Consider the following 21939-nt stretch of genomic DNA (forward strand, 5'->3'; position numbering starts at 1 on the left):
GACATGATCATGGCTCACTGCAGCCTTGACCTTCCTCCTGGGTTCAAGTGATCCCCCTGCCTCAGCCTTCAGAGCGGCTGGGACTGTAGGCATATAACACCATGTCTGGCTGAATTTTAAAATTTATTATTGATACTGCTTTTTGGTAGAGATGGAATCCCACTATGTTGCCCAGACTGGTTTTGAATTTCTGGGCTCAAGTGATTCTCCTGCCTTGGCCTCCCAAAGTGTTGGGATTATAAGAGTGAGCCATTTTTATTTTATTCTTTTAAAGATACAGGATCTAGCTGTATTGCCCAGGCTGGAGTGCAGTGGTGCACGATCATAGCTCAATGCAATCTCAAACTCTTGAGCTCAAGCAGTCTTCTGTCTCAGCCTCCCAAATGGGTAGGACTATAGGTGGGTGCCATCATACCTGGCTAATTAAAAAAAATTTTTTAAATAAATTTATTTAATTAAATTAGTTAATTAATTTATGAGATAGTGTCTCACTCTGTTGCCCAGGCTGGAGTGCAGTAGTATGATCATAGCTCACTGTAACCTCAAACTCCTGGGCTCAAGCAGGCCTCCTGCCTAAGCCTCCTGAGTAGCTAGGACTACAGGCCCACGCAACCACACCCAGCTAATTTTGTAGAGACAGGATCACACTACATTACACAGGCTGATTTTTAAAATTTTTTCGTAGAGGCAGGGTCTTGCTGTGTTGCTCAGGGTAGTCTCAAATTCCTGACCTCAAGTGATCCTCCTGCCTTGACCTCCCAAAGTTTCTGTAATTATAGGCGTAAGCCACTGCACCTAACCTAGGCAATTCCTTGTGTGTGTGTGTGTGTGTGTGTGTGTGTGTGTGTGTGTGTGTGAGAGAGAGAGAGAGAGACGAAGTTTCACTTTGTCACCCAGGCTGGAGTGCAATGGTGTGGTCTCTGCCTTGGCTCACTGCAACCTCCGCCTCCTGGGTTCAAGTGATTCTCCCACCTCAGCCTCCTAAGTAGCTGGGACTGCAGGTGTGTGCCACAACACCCAGCTAATTTTTGTATTTTTAGTAGAGACAGGGTTTCACTATGTAGGCCAGGCTGGTCTTGAACTCCTGACCTCGTGATCTGCACACCTTGGCCTTCCAAAGTGCTGGGATTGTAAGAATGAGCCACCCCACCCAACATCCCTCAACCCCTTTTTTTTGAGACTGAGTCTTAACTCTCTTGCACAGGCTGGAGTGCAGTGGCATTATCTCGGCTCACTGCAACCTCTACTTCCTATTCAAACAGTTCTCCTGCCTCAGCTTCCCAAGTAGCTGGGGTTATAGGCGCCTGCCACCACACCCAGCTAATTTTTTTATTTTTAGTATAGATGGGGGTGTCACCATGTTGGTCAGGCTCGTCTTGAACTCCTGACCTCAAGTGATCCACCTGCCTTGGCATCCCAAAGTCCTGGGATTACAGCCATGAGCCACCATGCCTGGCCAAGGCAATTCTTATAGAGAATTTTTTTGCAAAGGGAACCAAAGAAAAAAGATAGCCATTGTTTGAGGACATGAAATTAAAAGAGGGATGTTTTGATTTTTTAAAATTGAGATGGCCTCTCCCTTTGTTGCCAGGCTGAAGTGCAGTGTTGTGATCTCGGCTCACTGCAACCTCTGACTCTCTGGTTCAAGCGATTCTCCTGCCTCAGCCTCCCAAATAGCTGGGATTACAGGCATACATCACCAAGCCCAGCTTATTTTTGTATAGTAGAGGCAAGATTTCACCATACTGGCCAGGATGGTCTCAATCTCTTGACCTCGTGATCTGCCTGCCTTGGCCTCCCAAAGTGCTGGGATTACAGGCGTGAGCCACCACGCTCAGCCTGATTTTTTTTTAATAGGAAAAATACAGCTTGTTTGTATCCTGATATGAATGGTCCAATACAGAATAAAAAAATTGATGTAGGAGTAGGACGGGTAAACAGCTTCAGTAGACAAGAAAATAATTATCTCACATATACATAGAAGGATTCGTTTTACAAAGGACCCCCAAAAGATTCCTTATGATAGCAGGCAGGAAGGTGACATGTATATGTATGTATGCTGGTAAGTGGGATACATGTATTAGTGAGAATCTGAAGTTGTTTTCTGGTTGCTTCGGTTTTCTTTCTTTTTTTTTTTTCCTTGAAGGCAGGGTCTCACTCTGTCCCTCAGGCTGAAGTGCAGTAGTGTGACCATGGCTCACTACAGCCTCTGCCCCCCAGGGCTCAGGTGATCCTCCCACTTCAGCGTCTCAGGTAGATGGGACTATAGGCGTGCACTACTATAGCCAGCTAATTTTATTTATTAATTTTCTGAGACCAAGTTTCACTTCTTGTCTCTCAGGCTCTAGAGCAATGGCACTATCTTGACTCACTACAACCTCTGCCCCCTGGGTTCAAGCCATTCTCCTGCTTCAGTCTCCCAAGTATCTGGGATTACAGACACGTGCCACCACATCCAGCTGATTTCTGTATTTTTAGTAGAGATAGGGTTTCACCATGTTGGCCAGGCTGGTCTCAAACTCCTGACCTTGGGTGATCCACCTGCCTTGGCCTCACAAAGTGCTGGGATTACAGGCATGAGCCACTGCGCCTGGCCCCCAGCTAATTTTTCTATTGTTTTATAGAAGGGTTTCATCATGTTGCCCAGGCTGGCAGTTTTCTTAGTGTAGTTGAAAGCAAGATCTTCAACTGATGGTGAAGAATGGGAAGGATTCATTGGAGGTTTGAGAAGAGGGGGAAAGTGAGAAATAATTTCTTCTAGGCCAGGGGAAGTGAATGGATTTTTTGCACTCTAACCTCAGCAGTGTTCTCAAGGAACTGAAGATTGAGATTTCAGAGTGAAGTGTGCTCTATTCAAGTCAGTGAGAATTTATTCACTGCCTTCCATGTAACAGGCACCACAGTAGGTCTTGGGAATACAAAGATGAGTGACCCACGTTGAAAAGATTCATTAGCTTTCAGAAAACCTCTAGATACGAATAATGGGATACCTGCCTTGATGAGGTAGACTGGAACTATTTGTGAGTAACTGCTGTGTCCTAGGCTCTTTGCGCATGAGGATGAAAAAGAAACTTAATGATTTGAAATTAGTATAGATCAACGAAATAATCCTGCTCTGTGAAGAGAGCTTGTATTTATAAAGTGAATTAAGAGGACTAATTTTTTTTTTCCAGCTTGTGGTTACTGGGATGAGAAACCACCCTATGAATTTGCCAGTGCAACTGGCTGCAAGCGCCTGTGTATTTAACTTAACCAAGCAGGATCTTGCTGCTGGAATGCCTGTCCGACTCCTGGCTGATGTGACCCATTTACTGCTCAAAGCTATGGAACATTTTCCCAATCACCAGCAGGTAAGCTTATGTGAATTCCTTTTCAAATAGTCCTTCTAGTGTCTTCTATTCATCTCCTGCACTTGAGTTTAATAGTCCAAGGCTGGAAATTTAAATGCCATTGGACCAAGTATAGGACAACAGAGAAGTGGACACCTAAAGAGTACATTCCCTGCCTAAAACCACTTCAATCCATATACTGGGGGACATAGTACAAGCCAAACTCATCTTCCTCCTAGATCTTGAGTTTGTGATCATTTCAGCAGATATGCACAGAGGATCTATTCTGGGCTAGGCACTGTCAAATGCTGGGGTACAGAGATGAGTAAGACGTGTCTTTTCCCTTTCTAGCTATATGGTAGACAATGTAAACTGTCTTATACTCAGGATGAATACTAAAAATGTTGCTTAAATTTTTTTTTTAGGTCATTTGAAATTGACCATTGAGTTGGCAAGTTAGTAAAAAAATACTCAGAGGTCCAAAACCAAGTAAAAACGGCAAACCACATTGCTGAGTGGATCATTAAAGCCAGCTTCCCTCATTGAGTGCAGTTGCCAAACTAGATGAAATTTAGGCTTTGATTTTCATGGCCTCTGGAAGCCCATCAGACAGAAGACTCCTATGACTCCCTCCCAAAAAGGATACTATGAATAAATCTGCCTATGTTAGAGAAACAACAAAAGAATAAACCCAAAGAAGGAAGGAATAACAAAGATGAAAGATATACCATTATTTTAGAGAGGATCAGTAATTCCAAGAATTGGTTCTTTGAACATATTTAACAGTATTGAAAACTCATTGGCAAAATTGATCAGGGAAAAATGAGAAAGGTTGCATATAAAATAAATAAGATTAGGAAATGGGGTGGGGGAAATGGGAAGTCACTGTAATAGGTATAGGGTTTCCTTCTGCGGTGATGAAAATGTTTGGGATGATGAAATTGTGATGGTTGCACAACATATATACACAACAGTATACTAAAATCCTTCAAATTGTGTACTTTAAATGGGTGAATTGTATGGTACATGAACTGTATCTCAATCAAGTTGTTATATATTTTTAAAAACAATGTTCACAATAGGCTAGGCGTGGTGGCTCATGCCTAACCTAAGCAGTATAGTGAGACCCTGTCTCTACAAATAATAAAAAAATTTTAAAAGCAACTCAATTTAAAAAAAAAAAAAAAACCCTGGGAACTCACCAATTAGTTGGAAATGCAAATACTGTAAGCTATTATCTAATTATCGTCAGCCATTTTAACTAAGTGTTGCAGAAACTTGAGCATGATTAATTCTGCCAGCTGGATTTTTATGTGGAGAAAAGTACCAGGCAGGATTTCAAACGGGAAGTGACATTGAGTCAAATCTTGAGAAATGAATGAGATTTCACATGGAGAACAGCAGAAAATCAGTGGACCAATATGTGAATGTGCAGGCATTCCTGGAAGTGAAGTTGCATGTGACTAGAGTGTAGGAAGGGCAGGGTAGGATGAAGCCAGTGATATACAGATTAGGACCAGATTTGATGAATGCGAGCATAGGAAATTCTTGATTCCACATTGAATTTCTAAAAAAAAAAAAATTAAAACTCTTGAGTACTTGCATAGTTCAGGCTGTAGCCCCCAAAATCAAAACTCTAGCTGGGCAGAAATTGAAGACTACAGCAAAAGTCTTCCTCTTTTCTGTTTTTGCCTGTGGTGCTTTTCAGATGCAGTAAGGCTTAGATTCAACAAAATTTATCTTCTGTTATTACTTTAGCCATTAGTTAAATTAAGCTTAGCAGCCCTTTATTGAATTCAGACTATGTGCACCTATGCTAAGTTCTTTTGTTTGTTTGTTTTTGAGATGGAGTGTCACTCTGTTGCCAGGCTGGAGTGCAATGGCACGATCTCGGCTCACTGCAACCTCCACCTCCTGGATTCAGGCAATTCTCCTGCCTCAGCCTCCTGAGTAGCTGGGATTACAGGCATGCGCCACCATGCCCGGCTAATTTTTGTATTTTTAGTAGAGATGGGGTTTCACCATGTTGACCAGGATAGTCTCGATCTGTTGACCAGGATAGTCTCAATCTCTTGACCTCGTGATCCACCTGCCTCGACTTCCCAAAGTGCTGGGATTACAGGTGTGAGCCACCACGCCAGGCCCACTTGTGCTAAGTTCTAAGCATTCAGATACAGGAACATGTAACGTAGCACAGTGTGGTAAGTACTAAGAGAAACAAGTGCTATTGGGAGCCCAGGAGGAGCACTTAGGACAATTTGAAAATTAGGGGCTGTGCACGGTGGCTTGCGTTTAATCCCAGCACTTTGCGAGGCTGAAGCAGCAGGATCACTTGAGCCCAGGAGTTCAAGGCTGCCGTGAGCTATGATTGTGCTGCTGCATTCCAGCCTGGTGACAGAGCAAAACCCTGTCTCAAAAACAACAAAATCACCCCCCAAAAATTAAGACATCTTCCTCATTGAGGTAATTATCTCACCCTGAGTTGAATTGTGAAGGAAAATTAGGAATTTTCCAGGTAAAGGAATAGGATGAATGGTCTTTCTAAGCAGAGGCAATTAGAATAGCATTATTGCCTTTCTTATTTCTATGGATCCTGTACATATTATTGTGTTTATTTCGGAGGAGAAAAATGGTGATGGAAGAAAGTAGTGCCGCTAATCAATCTGCCAGATTATGATTTAAATTTTAGGGGAGTTAAATGGATCCTCAAGCAGAATCTGCCCTAGCACCTTGACCACCTGCAATGAATATAAAACTTCCTGAGAAACCCTCTTAATTAATTACTCTTGCACCTAACCCGTTCTGTATAATTCCCCTGGGATTTAGTACCACGTAGCCTTTTTTTCTGCCATGTCTTCTATTATGTAATCTTTCTACATCTTCCAGGAAGCAAATAGGGTGTTCATTTTATGTGTTTGTCTATTTCTTAACTAGCTGTATATATCCCATTAATCTGAGTTTTGCCTTCCATGATTGAATTCCCTTATATTAAGTCTTATTTAGATAAGAAATCTTCCAATTGTACACCAAAATCTTAAGAAATATTAAAGCCATTTGTCCAAATAAAAAAAAGTTATTAGACACTATGACTTTTTAAAATCCCACACTTATTTTCTTATTTTGCTTCATGGGAATAACTTGAATCACCTTTCTGTTATAATGGTGCACCTTGACTCTGTCAGTGAATTACTCATTTTTATTTACTATTGTTTAATTGTACTGGTCTAAACTTTATTGAAAAGATAGAGCCAAGTCTATCAGTCACTCTTTAGAGGCCATTGTGTAGAACACTAACCCCGCCTACTCTATGTTAAGAGTCAGACTGTCTTCCAAGCAGGCTCGCCTATATTCTTTTATGCTATGTCAACAAGTAAAACTTTGAGCCATTGATTTTTGTCATTCTCTCCATCTCAAAAAATACAGAAGGCAAGGTTACTTCATAGGCCACCAGAAAGAAGGAGATTGGTTGTAATTATCCTATTTATTACCCTATTTCTTATCTAATGGAAAAGACAAAAAAAGGTACAAGTAACCTTGCATGGATCTACTGGAAGTCAGCTTTTCAGTAGTAGGGGGCAGATAAAGGTTGTAAGAAGTAACTGGCATTTTATTGGTTTTCTTTTTTTCACATGGAAGCTATACCTTGGTTAAAAGATAACAAAGTGATATTTTATTTAGGATTTTTTTTCCCTCCCTTTGATTCTTTAGTTACAGAAGAATTGCCTCCTTTCACTTTGCAGTGACCGGATCCTTCAAGATGTTCCATTTAACAGGCAAGTAATAGCTCTAGAACTTAAAGTGGGGCAAAACAGAATGTTAGAAATCTGTCTTGGGTAATTTCTTACCATTTAGGATATCCCTTTTATAAGATTAATTGAGTAGATAGAATTGTGGGTTATTTTATAGAATGCTAAATATACTTTCTTTACTTTGATGCTTTGGCATTCATGATAGCAAATTGACCTGTGTTTTCACAGTCCTGTGCTTAGGAATTTATGTTGGTTATGGTTCAAGATATCCACATAATATTGTAGGCTATGAACATTATTATCCCCATTCAAAAGATGAAAAAATCTGAGGCATATGGAGAGATTCATTGCCTTGACTATGGCTTTGTGACTAATAACTGCAAGATTAGAAAGATGCAGGTTTGGCCAGGCACGGTGGCTCACGCTTATAACCCCAGCACTTTGGGAGGCCTAGGCAGGTGGATCATGAGGTCAGGAGTTCGAGAGCAGCCTGGCCAACATTGTGAAACCCCATCTCTACTAAAGATACAAAAAATTACCTGGGTTTGGTGGCACACACCTATAATCCCAGCTACTTGAGAGACTGAGGCAGGAGAATCACTTAAACCCAGGAGGCAAAAGTTGCAATGAGCCAAGGTCCTGGCATTGCACTCCAGCCTGGGCAACAGGGCAAGACTCTGTCTCAAAAAAAAAAAAAAAAAAAAAAAGAGGTCCAGTGTTCTTTTTTCTGTAATGTATCTCTTATTGTTATCACTGTTTGGTATTGAATTATGCTAGAAACTTTTGAAGGAGAGATTAAAGGAAGCCATACAGCTAGAGTCCATTAAATATAAAGGGGACCTTTGTTTTTTAAGATGTACTTTTGGAGCTTAAGATATTTTTTTTTTTTTTTTTTTTTGGCTGGGTGAGGTGGCCCACACCTGTAATCCCAGCACTTTGGGAAGCCGAGGTGAGTGAATCACAAGGTCAGGAGTTTGAGACCAGCCTAGCCAACATGGTGAAACCCCGACACTACTAAAAATATGAAAAATTAGCTGGGCTTAGTGGCGGGCGCCTATAATCCCAGCTACTTGGGAGACTGAGGCAGGAGAATTGCTTGAGCCCGAGAGAGGTTGCAGTGAGCCAAGATAATGCCACTGCACTCCATCCCTGGCATCAAAGCAAGACTCCATCTCAACAACAACAAAAAAAGTTGTTTTGTTTTGTTTTTTTCATTTTACTATTTTAAAATATAACTTTTCTTTTTCTTTTTTTGAGACAGGGTCTCTGTTACCCAGGCTGGAGTGCAGTGCCACAATCTCAGCTCACTGCAAACATCCTCCTCCTGGGTTATCCTACCTCAGCCACCTGAGTAGCTGGGACTACAGGCGTATGCCACCATGCTGGGCTAATTTTTTTATTTTTCAGTACAGACAAGGTTTCACTGTGTTGACCAGGATGGTCTCAAACTCCTGACCTCAAGTTATCCACCCGCCTCGGCCTCCCAATATGCTGGTATTGCAGGCGTGAGACACCATGCCCAGTATTAAAATATCATTTTTTAATGATAGCATTTTGAAAAGGAACTTTATATTTCATTATTTAATGAAAAGTATGTTTCTCAAGCAGCAATTTTTTTTTTTTTTTTTTTTTTTTGAGATGGAGTTTCACTCTTGTTGCCCAGGCTGGAGTGGAATGGCATGATCTTGGCTCACTGCAACCTCCACCTCCCAGATTCAAGCAATACTCCTGCCTTAGCCTCCCAAATAGCTGGAATTACAGGCATGCGCCATCACGCCCAGCTAATTTTTTGTGTTTTTTTTTTTTTTTTTTTTTTTTGAGACGGAGTTTCTCTCTTGTTACCCAGGCTGGAGTGCAATGGCGCGATCTCGGCTCACCGCAACCTCCGCCTCCTGGGTTCAGGCAATTCTTCTGCCTCAGCCTCCTGAGTAGCTGGGATTACAGGCACGCGCCACCATGCCCAGCTAATTTTTTGTATTTTTAGTAGAGACGGGGTTTCACCATGTTGACCAGGTTGGTCTCGATCTCTCGACCTTGTGATCCATCCGCCTCGGCCTCCCAAAGTGCTGGGATTACAGGCTTGAGCCACCGCACCCGGCCATTTTTTGTATTTTTAGTAGAGACGGGGTTTCATTATGTTGGCCAGGCTGGTCTTGAACTCCTGACCTCAGGTGATCCACCTTGGGCTCCCAAAGTGCTGGAATTACAGGCATGAGCCACTGCTCCTGGCCTTTAAGCAGCAATTTTACTGTAATTTACTTTTATTTGAGTAATAGAGAACACTTATCTTGCATGGCTAAGGAAAGTGGTGTTCCATTTTTTATTTGAAATAAACAATTTGGATAAAAATATAACTACATATATCTCATGTAGATTGCTAATTTTATTTTAGAAATATTGAGCCTCTGTACTGATCATTGTAACAAAGTCTAAGGTAGGAAAGACCGTCACTCTCCTAAAGATTATATTCTACCCTTTAACATTTTCTTTAAGGGCTAGATTATAAATACTCTAGGCCTATGGGCCATAGAGTCTCTGTTGCAACTATTTAATTCTGCTGTTGTACCTCAAAAGCAGCCATAGCTAATATAGAAGCAAATGGGTGTGACTGTGTTCCAACGGAACTTTACAAAGCAGGCAGCCAGATCCACAGGCTATAAAGTTTGTCTCCCTCTCATCTAGCCAATGTTCTCTGCAAGAATTGATCTTCTTTGTGGTCAGAGGTTATGATTGGTTCGTCTCTTTGTCTCTACTGCTTGAGTGGATATTTAATAGATTGATGAATGGATGAATAAATGAATATTACATGAGACAATTTTTCTTTTCTTCTTTTTTTTTTTTTTTGAGACAGAGTTTTGCTCTTTCACAGAGGCTGGAGTGCAGTGGCACAATCTTGGCTCACTGCAACCTCCGCCTTCTGCTTTCAAGATACTCTCCTGCCTCAACCTCCTGAGTAGCTGGGATTATAGGTGTCCATCACCATGCCCAGCTAATTTCTGTATTTTTAGTAGAGACGGGATTTCACCATGTTGGCCAGGCCGCTCTCGAACTCCTGACCTCAGGCAATCTGCCGGTGTCTGCCTCCCAAAGTGCTGGAATCACTCCCGAAGTGGCATGAGCCACTGTGCCTGGTCGAAACAAAATTTTTCATAGAAGAGGTATTAATGAAATGCATTGGGCCCACACACAAGGAAGGAAAGATTCTATCTTACTGATGATTGTTAAGGATTTCATGTAAGTTAATGGCACTTGAGATAAAAACGGTAAAAACTAACATATATGAAGCACTTACTATTGCAAGGCAGGCATTGTGCTAAAGTGTTTTATGTGTGCTTATTCAGTCCTCAGAACAATCCTGTGAAATTGTTACTCTTATGATCTTCATTTTACAGATGAGGAAATAGAGACACAGAAAGGATTAGTAACTTGCCCAAGGTAATAAGATAGTAAGTAGCAGAGTCTAGATTTAAATTCATTCTGACTCCAGATCCGTGCTATGTTTTTTCTTCCGTGCTATGTTGCTTTGAAGATGAGAGCTGGTTGAATTGTTTTACATTGTTGGAACTGCATGAATAAAGACACAGAGAAAGTCAATTATATTAGTAAAAATTAACCTTTATAAAGAACTTATTTTGTGTACTAAGTCTTAAGCTTCTATGTAATATTTAATCCTCATAACAACCCTATAGAGTAGTTTTTATTTTATTTATTTATTTTTTATTTTTGAGACAGAGTTTTGCTCTTGTTGCCCAGGCTAGAGTGCAATAGCACGATCTCAGCTCACTGCAGCCTCTGCCTCCTGGGTTCAAGCAGTTCTCCTGCCTCAGCCTCCTGAGTAACTGCGACTACAGGTGTGCACCACTACACAAGGCTAATTTTGTATTTTCAGTAGGGCAGGGTTTCACCATGTTGACCAGGCTAGTCTTGAACTTCTAACCTCAAGTGATCTGCCCGCCTCAGCCTCTCAGATTGCTGTGATTGCAGGCTTGAGCCAGCATGCTTGGCCTGGAATAGGTTTTTGTTACTGTTTTACAGATAGGAATATTGAAGCTCAGAGAGATTCAGGAATTTGCTCAGAGTCCGAAGTTAGGCTGGACACAGTAGCTCATGCCTGTAATCCCAATACTTTGGGAGACTGAGGTGGGTGGATCATCTGAGGTCAGGAGTTTGAGAGCATCCTGGCCAACATGGTGAAATGCTGTCTCTACTAAAAATACAAAAAATTAGCCCAGTGTGATGGCGGGCTCCCAGCTACTGGGAAGGCTGAGGCAGGAGAATCACCTGACAGAGGTTGCAGGGAGCCAAGACAGTGCCACTGCACTCCAGCCTTGTCAACAAGAGCAAAACTCCGTATCAAAAAGAAAAAAAGGTTAGTAAGTGGTGGAGCTGATATTTGAATCCAGGCTGACTCCAAAGTGTATAATGTTCTTTTTTTTTTTTTTTTTTGAGACAGAGTGTCGCCCTTGTTACCCAGGCTGGAGTGCAATGGCGCGATCTCGGCTCACCGCAACCTCCGCCTCCTGGGTTCAGGCAATTCTCCTGCCTCAGCCTCCTGAGTGGCTGGGATTACAGGCACGTGCCACCATGCCCAGCTAATTTTTTATATTTTTAGTAGAGACGGGGTTTCACTATGTTGACCGGGATGGTCTCGATCTCTTGACCTCGTGATCCACCCGTCTCGGCCTTCCAAAGTGCTAGGATTACAGGCTTGAGCCACCGCGCCCGGCCCCCAAAGTGTATAATGTTCTTAACAACTTGACTACATTGCCTCACATGATAAAATAATTCATTTTATTGTTAACATTAAGTAGAACTAGAATTCAAACCCAGAATTGACTTGAGAATCTGTACACTTTACCACTAGGCTGTGTTACCTCATACTTGTGGGCAAGTGTGAAGACTAATGAACAATCCACTTTGCAGCAAGCGTAGGGTAGGCAGGAAAAAAGCTTGATATGACCCCATGCTAAAGTCCTAGAATGCTGTGAGAATGGGAGTGACATCATACCTAAGTCCTTGGACAAGTTTATTTATTTCTAATGTGCAGGCACACATTGATGGGAAACCAGTGGAAACAAAGAAGCCAATTAGGAATTTATTGTAGAAGAATACAAGTAATGGGCCTAATCAGAAATGGCCTTGGGAACAGAAAGAAGGTAATAGTCAATTTAAGGGAAGTTGCAGAACAGTAATCTATCTAAAAATAATCATTTAGTCAACATATGTTAAACACTATTTATGTTTCGATCACTGTATTAAGTGTGTGGCATAAAGGGCCAATAGGATATATAGTCCCCACCCTCAAGGAGCCACAGGCCAAATGGGGATTCAAGTGAGTCTGCAGATGACTGTGGATCTCTGACAGCTATACGTAAAGTACTAAGGAGCTAAGAAGGCAGTGATCAACTCATCAAAGAAACCTTCTCAAAGGCAGTGATATTTGATCTGAGTCTTAAGGATGAGACTATGGGTAAGATAATCATATATATTCCTTAACCTCATCTTGATTTTTTTCCTATATCCCACGTTGAGTTCTTTGGCAAATCCAGCTTTATCTTCAAAATGTATCCAGAATTCAACCATTTCTGGATTTATTCACTTCTGTTTCTACAGCTTGGAGTCAACTAAAAGGGATTTCTCTCCTGAATTACTGCAGTAGCCTCAGAACTGCTCTCCTGGTTCTGTCCTTGCCCTCCTGCTTCTGTCCGTGCCCTCCTGGAGTTTATTCTAAACACAGCTGATAGAGTAGTCCTGCTCATGTCATATTGCTCAAAAGCCTTCCATTGCTTTCCCTCTCATTCAGAGTAAAAGCTTATTCTTTACTGATAGGTTTTGGCTCTGTGTCCCCACCCAAATCTCATGTTGAATTGTAATCACCAGTGCTGGAGATGGGGCCTGGTGGAAAGTGATTGGATCATGGAGGTGTTTTCTAATGGTTTAGCACCATCCCCCAAGTGCTGTCTTGTGATAAGAGTTCTCACAAGTTCTAGTCATTCAAAAGTGTGTAGCACCTCCAGCTTTGCTCTTCCTTCCAATATAGGATGTGCCAGCCTCCACTTCACCTTCCACCATGATTGCAAGTTTCCTGAGGCCTTCCTAGCTGTGCTTCCTTACAGCCTGTGGAACCATGAGCCAATTAAACCTCTTTTCTTTATAAATTACCCAGTCTCAGCTAGTTGTTACTGCAGTAGAAGAATGGACAATACACTAGACTCTATGTGATCTGGTGCCTCTCTTACCTCTTACTTTCTGTCTCAGAACTCTATCCTTGTTCTCTCTGCTCTGGCCTCACTGGCCTCCATGCTATTTGTTGAAACTTCTGAGGCACATACCCTCTTCAGGGCTGTTATATTTTCCCTCCTCTCTGCCTGGAATGCTTGTCCCCTAAATTTCCATATGGCTATCTCTCTTAACTTCCTCAAAAGTTTCAATGAGGCCTTCCATAGCCACCCTACATAAAATTTTAACATTTCATATCCTCTTTTCCTGCTTCATTTTTTTTTCTCTATAGCATATGTCATTACCTAACCATACTATCTATTTTACTTATTTATCTGATTTATTACCTGTCTTCCTCACTAGAATGTAAGCTCTAGGAAATTAGCAAAATTTTTCTGTTTTGTTCACTACTGTATCTCTAGCACTAAGAACAATATCTGGCACAAAGCAAGAGTTTAATATATGTTTGTGAATCAATGAATGAGTGTTTCTGTTGTGCTAGGTGCTACGAGTAACCCAGAAAATATTTAAATCACAACTGAATGTAGAAAAACCTACTTTAGAAATACAGAATAGAAATATGTTATAATTCTAGAAAATAAAATGCCGGATAGTTGGAATCTTATTTTCTAAACCCTTCTTTCTTTACAAAATGTTGTCAGAATTAATAATACGGCATCATCTCTAAAATACTAAGTGTAATTGTTACTCTCTACCAGTTAAGAGGAATTTTCCCTTGCCTTTTCGCATATTTAAGTTGTATAATCAGTTCTAGCTGGAACCCTGAAAATGTGCCTGGGCCTCCACGATTAATTCATGAAACCCTTTTTGTGTTTTCAGGTTTGAAGCAGCCAAGCTTGTCATGCAATGGCTCTGCAACCATGAGGATCAAAACATGCAAAGGATGGCAGTTGCTATCATTTCTATCCTGGCTGCCAAGGTACCTGAACTCTTGCTGAATAATTTTCTGTAGGCAGCTGTTTATCATTACATTTACTGTTTCCCCCTGAAATCTGTGTGCCAGAAAGATTAGTAAATCTCTCTGCCAGCCTGCTTATTCAAGCTACATTGAATATTGCAGAATTTGGCTGGGCACGGTGACTCATGCCTGTAATCCCAGCACTTTGGGAGGCTGAGGCAGGCAGATTGCTTGAAGCCATGAGTTTGAGACCAGCCTAGGCAACATAGGTAGACCTTGTCTCCACAAAGCATAGAAAAATTAACTGGGTTTAGTGGCGAGTACCTGTAGACCCAGCTACTCAGGCAGCTGAGGTGGGAGAATTCTTGCGCCCGGGAGATGAAGGCTGCAGTGAACTGTGATCACACCATTACACTCCAGCCTGGGTGACAGAGCGAGACCCTGTCTCACAAAATAAATAAATAAATAAATAAATGGATGGATAGATAGATAGACAGATAGAGCAGAATTCCAAGTTGATCAGAGATTGATTTTAGTCCGACCTTTGGAGTCAGGTACAGTGAAGGGTATTAAACTCACATTAGTGAGTTCCTGGACATTGAATTTGTTTTTTACTTGCTTGTAGCTTTCTACAGAACAAACTGCACAGCTTGGTACTGAACTCTTCATTGTCAGGGTAAGTGTATAATCTTCTCCATGCAGGCTACTAAATATTCATGTTTATTGTTTTTAGGCGGTATTATACATTTTCTGACGCACACACACACACACACACACACTTTTTTGAGCCAAAGTCTTGCTCTGTCACCCAGACTGGAGTGCAATGGCATGATCTTGGCTTACTGCATCCTCCACCTCCAGGGTTCAAGTGATTCTCCTGCCCCAACTTCCTGAGTAGCTGGGATTACCGGCACATGCCACCATGCCCAGCTAATTTTTGCATTTTTAGTAGAGACAGGGTTTCACCATGTTGGTCAGGCAGATCTCGAACTCCTGACCTTGTGATTCACCCGCCTTGGCCTCCCAAAGTGCTGGGATTACAGGCCTGAGCCACCATACCCAGCCGACATTTTATATTTTAATAAAAACTTTCCGTGGCCAGGGACGTGGTGACTCACATCTGTAATCCCAGCACTTTGGGAGGCCAAGGCAGGAGAGGATCACTTGAAGCCAGGAGTTCAAGAACAGTCTGGGAAATATAATGGGACTCCCTCTCTTTCAAAAAAAAAAAAAAGAAAGTTGGACATTGTGGCGCATACCTGTGGTTCCAACTATCCAACTACTCAGGAGGCTGAGGTGGGAAAATCACTTGAGCCCAGGATGTCAAGGCTGCAGTGAGCCGTGATCGAGTCGCTGCACTCCAGCCTGGGTGATGAGTGAGACCCTTCCTAAAAAAAAAAAAAAAAAAAATTTTTTTTTTTTGGTTACTTCTAAAGAAGTATATTTATTTTCATATATGCAACTTTGCTCCTTAACAGAGATGGAAAAAGCCCTGAACTAGGAGTCAAATGACCTAGGATCTAGGTTGTAAACTCACTTCGTGAATTTGAGAGAATTACTTGCACTAATAGGGTCTACATAAATATTAAGATCCTATGTAAGGCCAGGCACAGTGGTTATGCCTGTAATCCCAGCACTTTGGGAGGCCAAGGCAGGAGGATTGCTTGAGCCCAGGAGTTTGAGACCAGCCTGGGCAATATAGTGAGACCCCATCTATACAAATCACTTAAAAATTAGCCAGGCATGGTAGCAGATGTCTGTGGTCCCAGCTTCTCAGGAGGCTGAGGTGGAAGAATTGCTTGAGCCCAGGTGGTGTAGGTTAGTTAGCCATGACCATACCACTGCACTCCAGCTGGGGTGACAGAGCAAGACCCTGTCTCCAAAAAAACCCCCAAAATCTCTGTGATTTTATTATTTATATGGAAAATGTATAGACCCTATTACAGGTATAAGGTTGTGCTGTATACTTTGGGAAGCAGATAATTTAAATATCTGATATATGATTTTGCTTACTTATAATCAGTTGAGGAAATAAGACTAGTAAACCATGAAAAGTTTAAAAAGCTTTAAAGGGAGCAGATATAAACAATGTCTTAGGGAAGATTTAGAGGCAAAAAGTATATTTAAACATGCCTGTTAAAATCCTAGAATGAGGTGTTTGAATAATAATACTACATGGAAAAGTCAAATAAGAGACCCCTTTTTTCAATGACTTACAAATTATGTATGTAATGAGAAAGTAAGCCATTCATTTGATATATATGTATAGAGTACCCATGATATCAAATGAATGACGCTTGCTACCTTACTAGATGTTAGACAGGAATTCACACTGAATTATAATTATGTAATTATAATTAACACTGAATTATATCCATAAATTCTACCCATAACAAACAGTACAATAGAAAAAAAATAGCTATGTGGATATGGTTGTAACAGAATCTAAAAAGTATAATAATAGAGATATGAATGAAAAAATAATGCTATAAAGAGAGAAAAGGCTGTTGAGGAATAGTGGAAAGAGTAGAAATTCTGGAGTTGACATGTCTGGATTTATTCTCATTTTTGTCTCTTTAATGGCCATGTGGGCTGGACGTGGTGGCTCATGCCTATAATCCCAGCACTTTGGGAGGCCGAGGTGGGTGGATCACGAGGTCAAGAGATCGAGACCATCTTGGTCAACATGGTGAAACCGCGTCTCTACTAAAAATACAAAAATTAGCTGGGCGTGGTGGCACACACCTGTAGTCCCAGCTACTCGGGAGGCTGAGGCAGGAGAACTGCTTGAACCCAGGAGGCGGAGGTTTCGGTGAGCCGAGATCACGCCGTTGCACTCCAGCCTGGGTAACAAGGGCGAAACTCCATCTCAAAATAATAATAAAAAAAAAATTAAAACAATTTCCCTGTGTATTTGACATAAAAAAATAGCCATGTATTTTGGGCAAATCACAATTTTCTTAGGGGTGATAAAAACTACTCGATACAGTTATTATGAGGACTAAATGAAAAGAAAAAAAGCTCATGCTTATAATCCCAGCACTTTGGGAGGCTGAGGTGGCAGGTTCACCTACAGCCAGGATTTTGACACCAGTCTGGTCAATATAGCGAGATTCTGGCTCTACTCCAAAAAAAAAAAAAAAAAAATTACCAGGTATGGTGGACACACCTGTAGTCTCAGTTACCCAGGAGGTTGAAGCAAGAGGATCAGTTGAGCTTGGGAGTGCAAGTCTGCAGTAAACTATAATTGTGTCACTGCTTTCCAGCCTGAGTGATAGAATGAGATCTCATGTCAAAAAAAAGAAAACTGGGCCTGGCACGGTGGCTCATGCCTGTAATCCTAGGATTTGGGAGGCCAAGGCAGGCGGATCACCTGAGGTCAGGAGTTGAAGACCAGCCTGGCCATCATGTTGAAACCCCATCTTTAAAAAATAAAATAAAAATAAAGGCTGGGCGTGGTGGTTCACACCTGTAATCTGAGCACTTTGGGAGGCTGAGGCAGACGATCACCTGAGGTCAGGAGTTCGAAGACCAGCCTGGCCAACATGGTGAAACCCTGTCTTTATTTTTTTTTAAATTAATTAATTAGTTAATAAAAAATAAAAAAAAGAAAAATGTTTAATTCAGGTAGTATATGCTAAGTATCTAACACTAAATATATTAGATAAGTTAAAAAAAAGAGATACTTTTTTGTTTATTTTTACTGTTTTCAGGGGTGACAGTTTTTCAAAATGGCCTCTTTTGCTATATATGTCTCTCAGTAATTTTGGTATATTTGAAGATTTTAAAGAAAATCTACTTACATGCTTTCGGAGGAAATCAAGCTTAAAGAAGGAATTAGTAGTCATAGTGATGATGATTATTACAGCTAGATTTTTTTCCCCTGATTTTAATTGCCACTTACAATCTATAGATGAGGAAACAAAGAATTAAACTGGTAAACCAGGTTGTGCCATTAGTCAGATGCAGCGATTATATTTAAGATCAGGTAGCTTTCTTCTAATGCCACACACTTAGCTACGACACTGTTAACGTACCTAACTGTACCTGCAATGTTTTTCTTCAAATTTTTTTCCTGAATATATTACCTTTAGTAATATATTCATTAATGTTTTCCTACATCTGTTTTAGCAGAGCTTTCTTTTTTACCTCCAGAAGTATAATCTAAAAATGGAATTACGGATGCCTTATGTAGTTTTTTTTTTTTTTTTGAGACGGAGTTTCGCTCTTGTTACCCAGGCTGGAGTGCAATGGCGCAATCTCAGCTCACCGCAACCTCCGCCTCCTGGGTTCAAGCAATTACCTGCCTCAGCCTCCTGAGTAGCTGGGATTATAAGGCACACGCACCACCATGCCCAGCTAATTTTTTGTATTCTTAGTAGAGACGGGGTTTCACCATGTTGACCAGGATGGTCTCGATCTCTTGACCTCGTGATCCACCCGCCTCGGCCTCCCAAAGTGCTGGGATTACAGGCTTGAGCCACCGCGCCCGGCCCTTATGTAGTTTTAAAACCACTTTTCAAACATAAATTTTTTAGGGTAAAGCTATGATAGAACTAATTTACAACTGGAATTTCAAAGCTATTATCTTCTTATTTTTAAAAGGGAGGAAGGGAAAAAGGAAATAAAAAGAGAAGAGGTGGCCGGGTGCGGTGGCTCAAGCCTGTAATCCCAGCACTTTGGGAGGCCGAGACGGGTGGATCACGAGGTCAAGAGATCGAGACCATCTTGGTCAACATGGTGAAACCCCGTCTCTACTAAAAATACAAAAAATTAGCTGGGCATGGTGGCGCGTGCCTGTAATCCCAGCTACTCAGGAGGCTGAGGCAGGAGAATTGCCTGAACCCAGGAGGCGGAGGCTGTGGTGAACCACGCCATTGTGCTCCAGCCTGGGTAATGAGCAAAACTCTGTCTCAAAAAAAAAAAAAAAAAAAAGAAAAAAGAAAAGAGAAGGGGAAACGGGGAAAAATAAGAAAAAGCAAGACAGAGGCGCTGCAGCATCTGCCCTCAGGGAAGGCTGAGGAGGGAGGGGCTATTATCTTTTTTATAGTCAATGTAGTCTTTAATTCTCTTATCATTGTATGTAGCTTTATCCTTTTTTTTTTCTTAAGGAAAACTTGGGAGTTGGATAGATTAGGTCTTTCCATTCTTACTTTCTCTGTCTAAATTGACTGTGATCAAATTAGTTAATATTTCGCAGACTCAATTTTCTCTCCTGAAAAATGGGAATAACAGTACTACAATATAGAGTATAGTTTGCTAATCCTTAATAAATGTTAACTTCATTTGCCCTTCTCTTCCTTTGCCTTTTTAATTCTAGAATCTAAAATAAGTATATGCTGTGACTAAATGGGTAAGATAGTTGACCCAAGTTTTAATCATTTTGCTTTCAAGTGTTATTTATGGATGATTACATTGTAGGTATGATCAGAATAATATACAAGTATTTATGAAAATTTTATACTTTTTTCTTGAGGAAAAGTTCAGTCCAAGGGGCTGTTATACTTAAACATCTTTACAGAAAATGCTTTAAGCCATGAGACTAATCCGACTAATCCTCATGGACTTGTGCTTATTAATAACCACAAATTGTAATAACAGTTCAAAAATGAAAACTGAATTCTGTTTTCTTTTTTCAGCAACTTCTTCAAATAGTGAAGCAGAAAACCAATCAGAATTCAGTGGACACTACGTTGAAATTTACTTTGAGTGCACTTTGGAACCTCACAGATGAATCCCCAACCACTTGTAGACACTTTATTGAAAACCAAGGGTTAGAACTCTTCATGAGGGTTCTAGAGGTTAGAATGGGAATTTAGCTTACAGTTTTGATATTTATTAATTTACTTATTTTAGCATTCATTTTATATTTGGTTCCTTGGGTAATTAAAGGTTTCTCTTTCTTTTTACAGTCTTTCCCAACTGAGTCATCCATTCAGCAGAAAGTTCTAGGACTTTTGGTAAGATATAAGCACTTCCTGCTAAGTTCCAAGCTGTGTTTATTTTCTGTCTGAAGTAACACTGAAAGTTGGAGCTCTGCAGTGGCTCAATGAGGTTTAGCCAAGGCATAATCATTGCTAATTGAGAACTGTTCCCCATACCTCGCCGTGACGACTTGAAATGTGGTTGACAACGGCAATTTCATTTTTTTTTTTTTTTTTTTGTGAGACAAGGTCTCACTTTGTTGCCTAGGCTGGAGTGCAGTGGTGTGATCACAGCTTACTGTAGCCTTGGCCTCCTGCTGGGCTCAAGCAATTCCCCCAACTCAGTCTCTCTAGTAGGTGGGACCATAGGTGTGTGCCACAATGCCCAGCTAATTTTTGTCTATTTTGTGGAGATGGGGTTTTGCCATGTTGCCCAGGCTGGTCTCAAACTCCTGAGCTCAAGCAATCCTCCTACCTTAGCCTCCCAAAGTTCTGGGATTGTAAACATGAGCTGCCTGGTCAGCAATGGCAATTTTGGACGATTTCTAGGCAAATGAACAAAATAGAATGTTGCTGCTATGATACTTGTAAACAGTGACATTGGAAAATAAATATTATTAAATTTAAAAAGACTATAAAAATATGTATATTGGCCAGGTGTGGTGGCTCATGCCTGTAATCCCAACACTTTGGGAGCCAGAGGTGGGTGGATCACCTGAGGTCAGAAATTCCAGACCAGCCTTGCAACATGGTGAAACCCTGTCTCTACTAACAATAGAAAAATTAGCTGGGCATGGTGGCGGGTGCCTGTAATCCCAGCTACTTGGGAGGCTGAGGCAGGAGAATCAGTTGAACCCAGGAGGCAGAGGTTGCAGTGAGCTGAGACTGCTACATTGCACTCCAGCCTGGGCAACAAGAGTGAAACCCTGTCTCAAAAAATAATAATAAATCTATTTTTAAAAATTTATTATGGGCCGGGCGCGGTGGCTCAAGCCTGTAATCCCAGCACTTTGGGAGGCCGAGGCGGGCGGATCACGAGGTCAAGAGATCGAGACCATCCTGGTCAACATGGTGAAACCCCGTCTCTACTAAAAATACAAAAAATTTAGCTGGGCATAGTGGCGTGTGCCTGTAATCCCAGCTACTCAGAAGGCTGAGGCAGGAGAATTGCTTGAACCCAGGAGGCGGAGGTTGCGGTGAGCCGAGATCGTGCCATTGCACTCCAGCCTGGGTAACAAGAGCGAAAACTCCGTCTCAAAAAAAAAAAAAAAAAAAATTTATTATGAAAACCAGTCTGGCCGACACAGTGAAACCCCATCTCTATTAAAAATACAAAAATGAGCCGGGCTTGGTGACTTATGCCTGTAATCCCAGCACTTTGGGAAGCTGAGGCAGGCAGATCGTGAGGTCAGGAATTCCAGACCAGCCTTGCAACATGGTGAAAACCCGTCTCTACTAAAAATATAAAACTGGGCATGGTGGTGGGTGCCTGTAATCCCAGCTACCTAGGAGGCTGAGGCAGGAGACTTGCTTGAAACTGGGAGATGTAGGTTGCAGTGAGCCGAGATCACACCAGTGCACTTCAGCCTGGGTGACAGAGCAAGAATCCATCTTGGGGAAAAAGAAAAGAAAAGAAATATAAAATTTAGCCAGGTGTGCTGGTACATGCCCGTAATCCCAGCTATTCTGGCAGCTGAGGCATGAGAATCGCATGAACCTGGGAGGCAGAGGTTGCAGTGAGCTGACATTGTACTCCAGCTTGGGCAACAGAGCAAAACTCTGTCTCAAAAAAAAGACTG

General features: G+C 41.4%; 1 protein-coding gene across 4 annotated transcripts in view; it reads left to right on the forward strand.

Annotated features, from left to right (window-relative positions):
* ZYG11B (zyg-11 family member B, cell cycle regulator) overlaps nt 1-21939 on the forward strand; it is a 110189-nt gene that overhangs the window by 61689 nt on the left and 26561 nt on the right. For all 4 annotated transcript variants that reach the window (XM_074380835.1, XM_039473654.2, XM_074380836.1 and 1 more), the window contains 6 exons: nt 3174-3350; nt 7038-7102; nt 14138-14237; nt 14842-14892; nt 19856-20017; nt 20129-20176. In XM_074380835.1, the coding sequence (XP_074236936.1) occupies nt 3174-3350; nt 7038-7102; nt 14138-14237; nt 14842-14892; nt 19856-20017; nt 20129-20176 (603 nt within the window). The remainder of the gene's footprint in view (nt 1-3173; nt 3351-7037; nt 7103-14137; nt 14238-14841; nt 14893-19855; nt 20018-20128; nt 20177-21939) is intronic.

This window comes from Saimiri boliviensis, chromosome 11 (genome assembly GCF_048565385.1).
Source record: "Saimiri boliviensis isolate mSaiBol1 chromosome 11, mSaiBol1.pri, whole genome shotgun sequence".
Lineage (NCBI taxonomy): Eukaryota > Metazoa > Chordata > Mammalia > Primates > Cebidae > Saimiri > Saimiri boliviensis.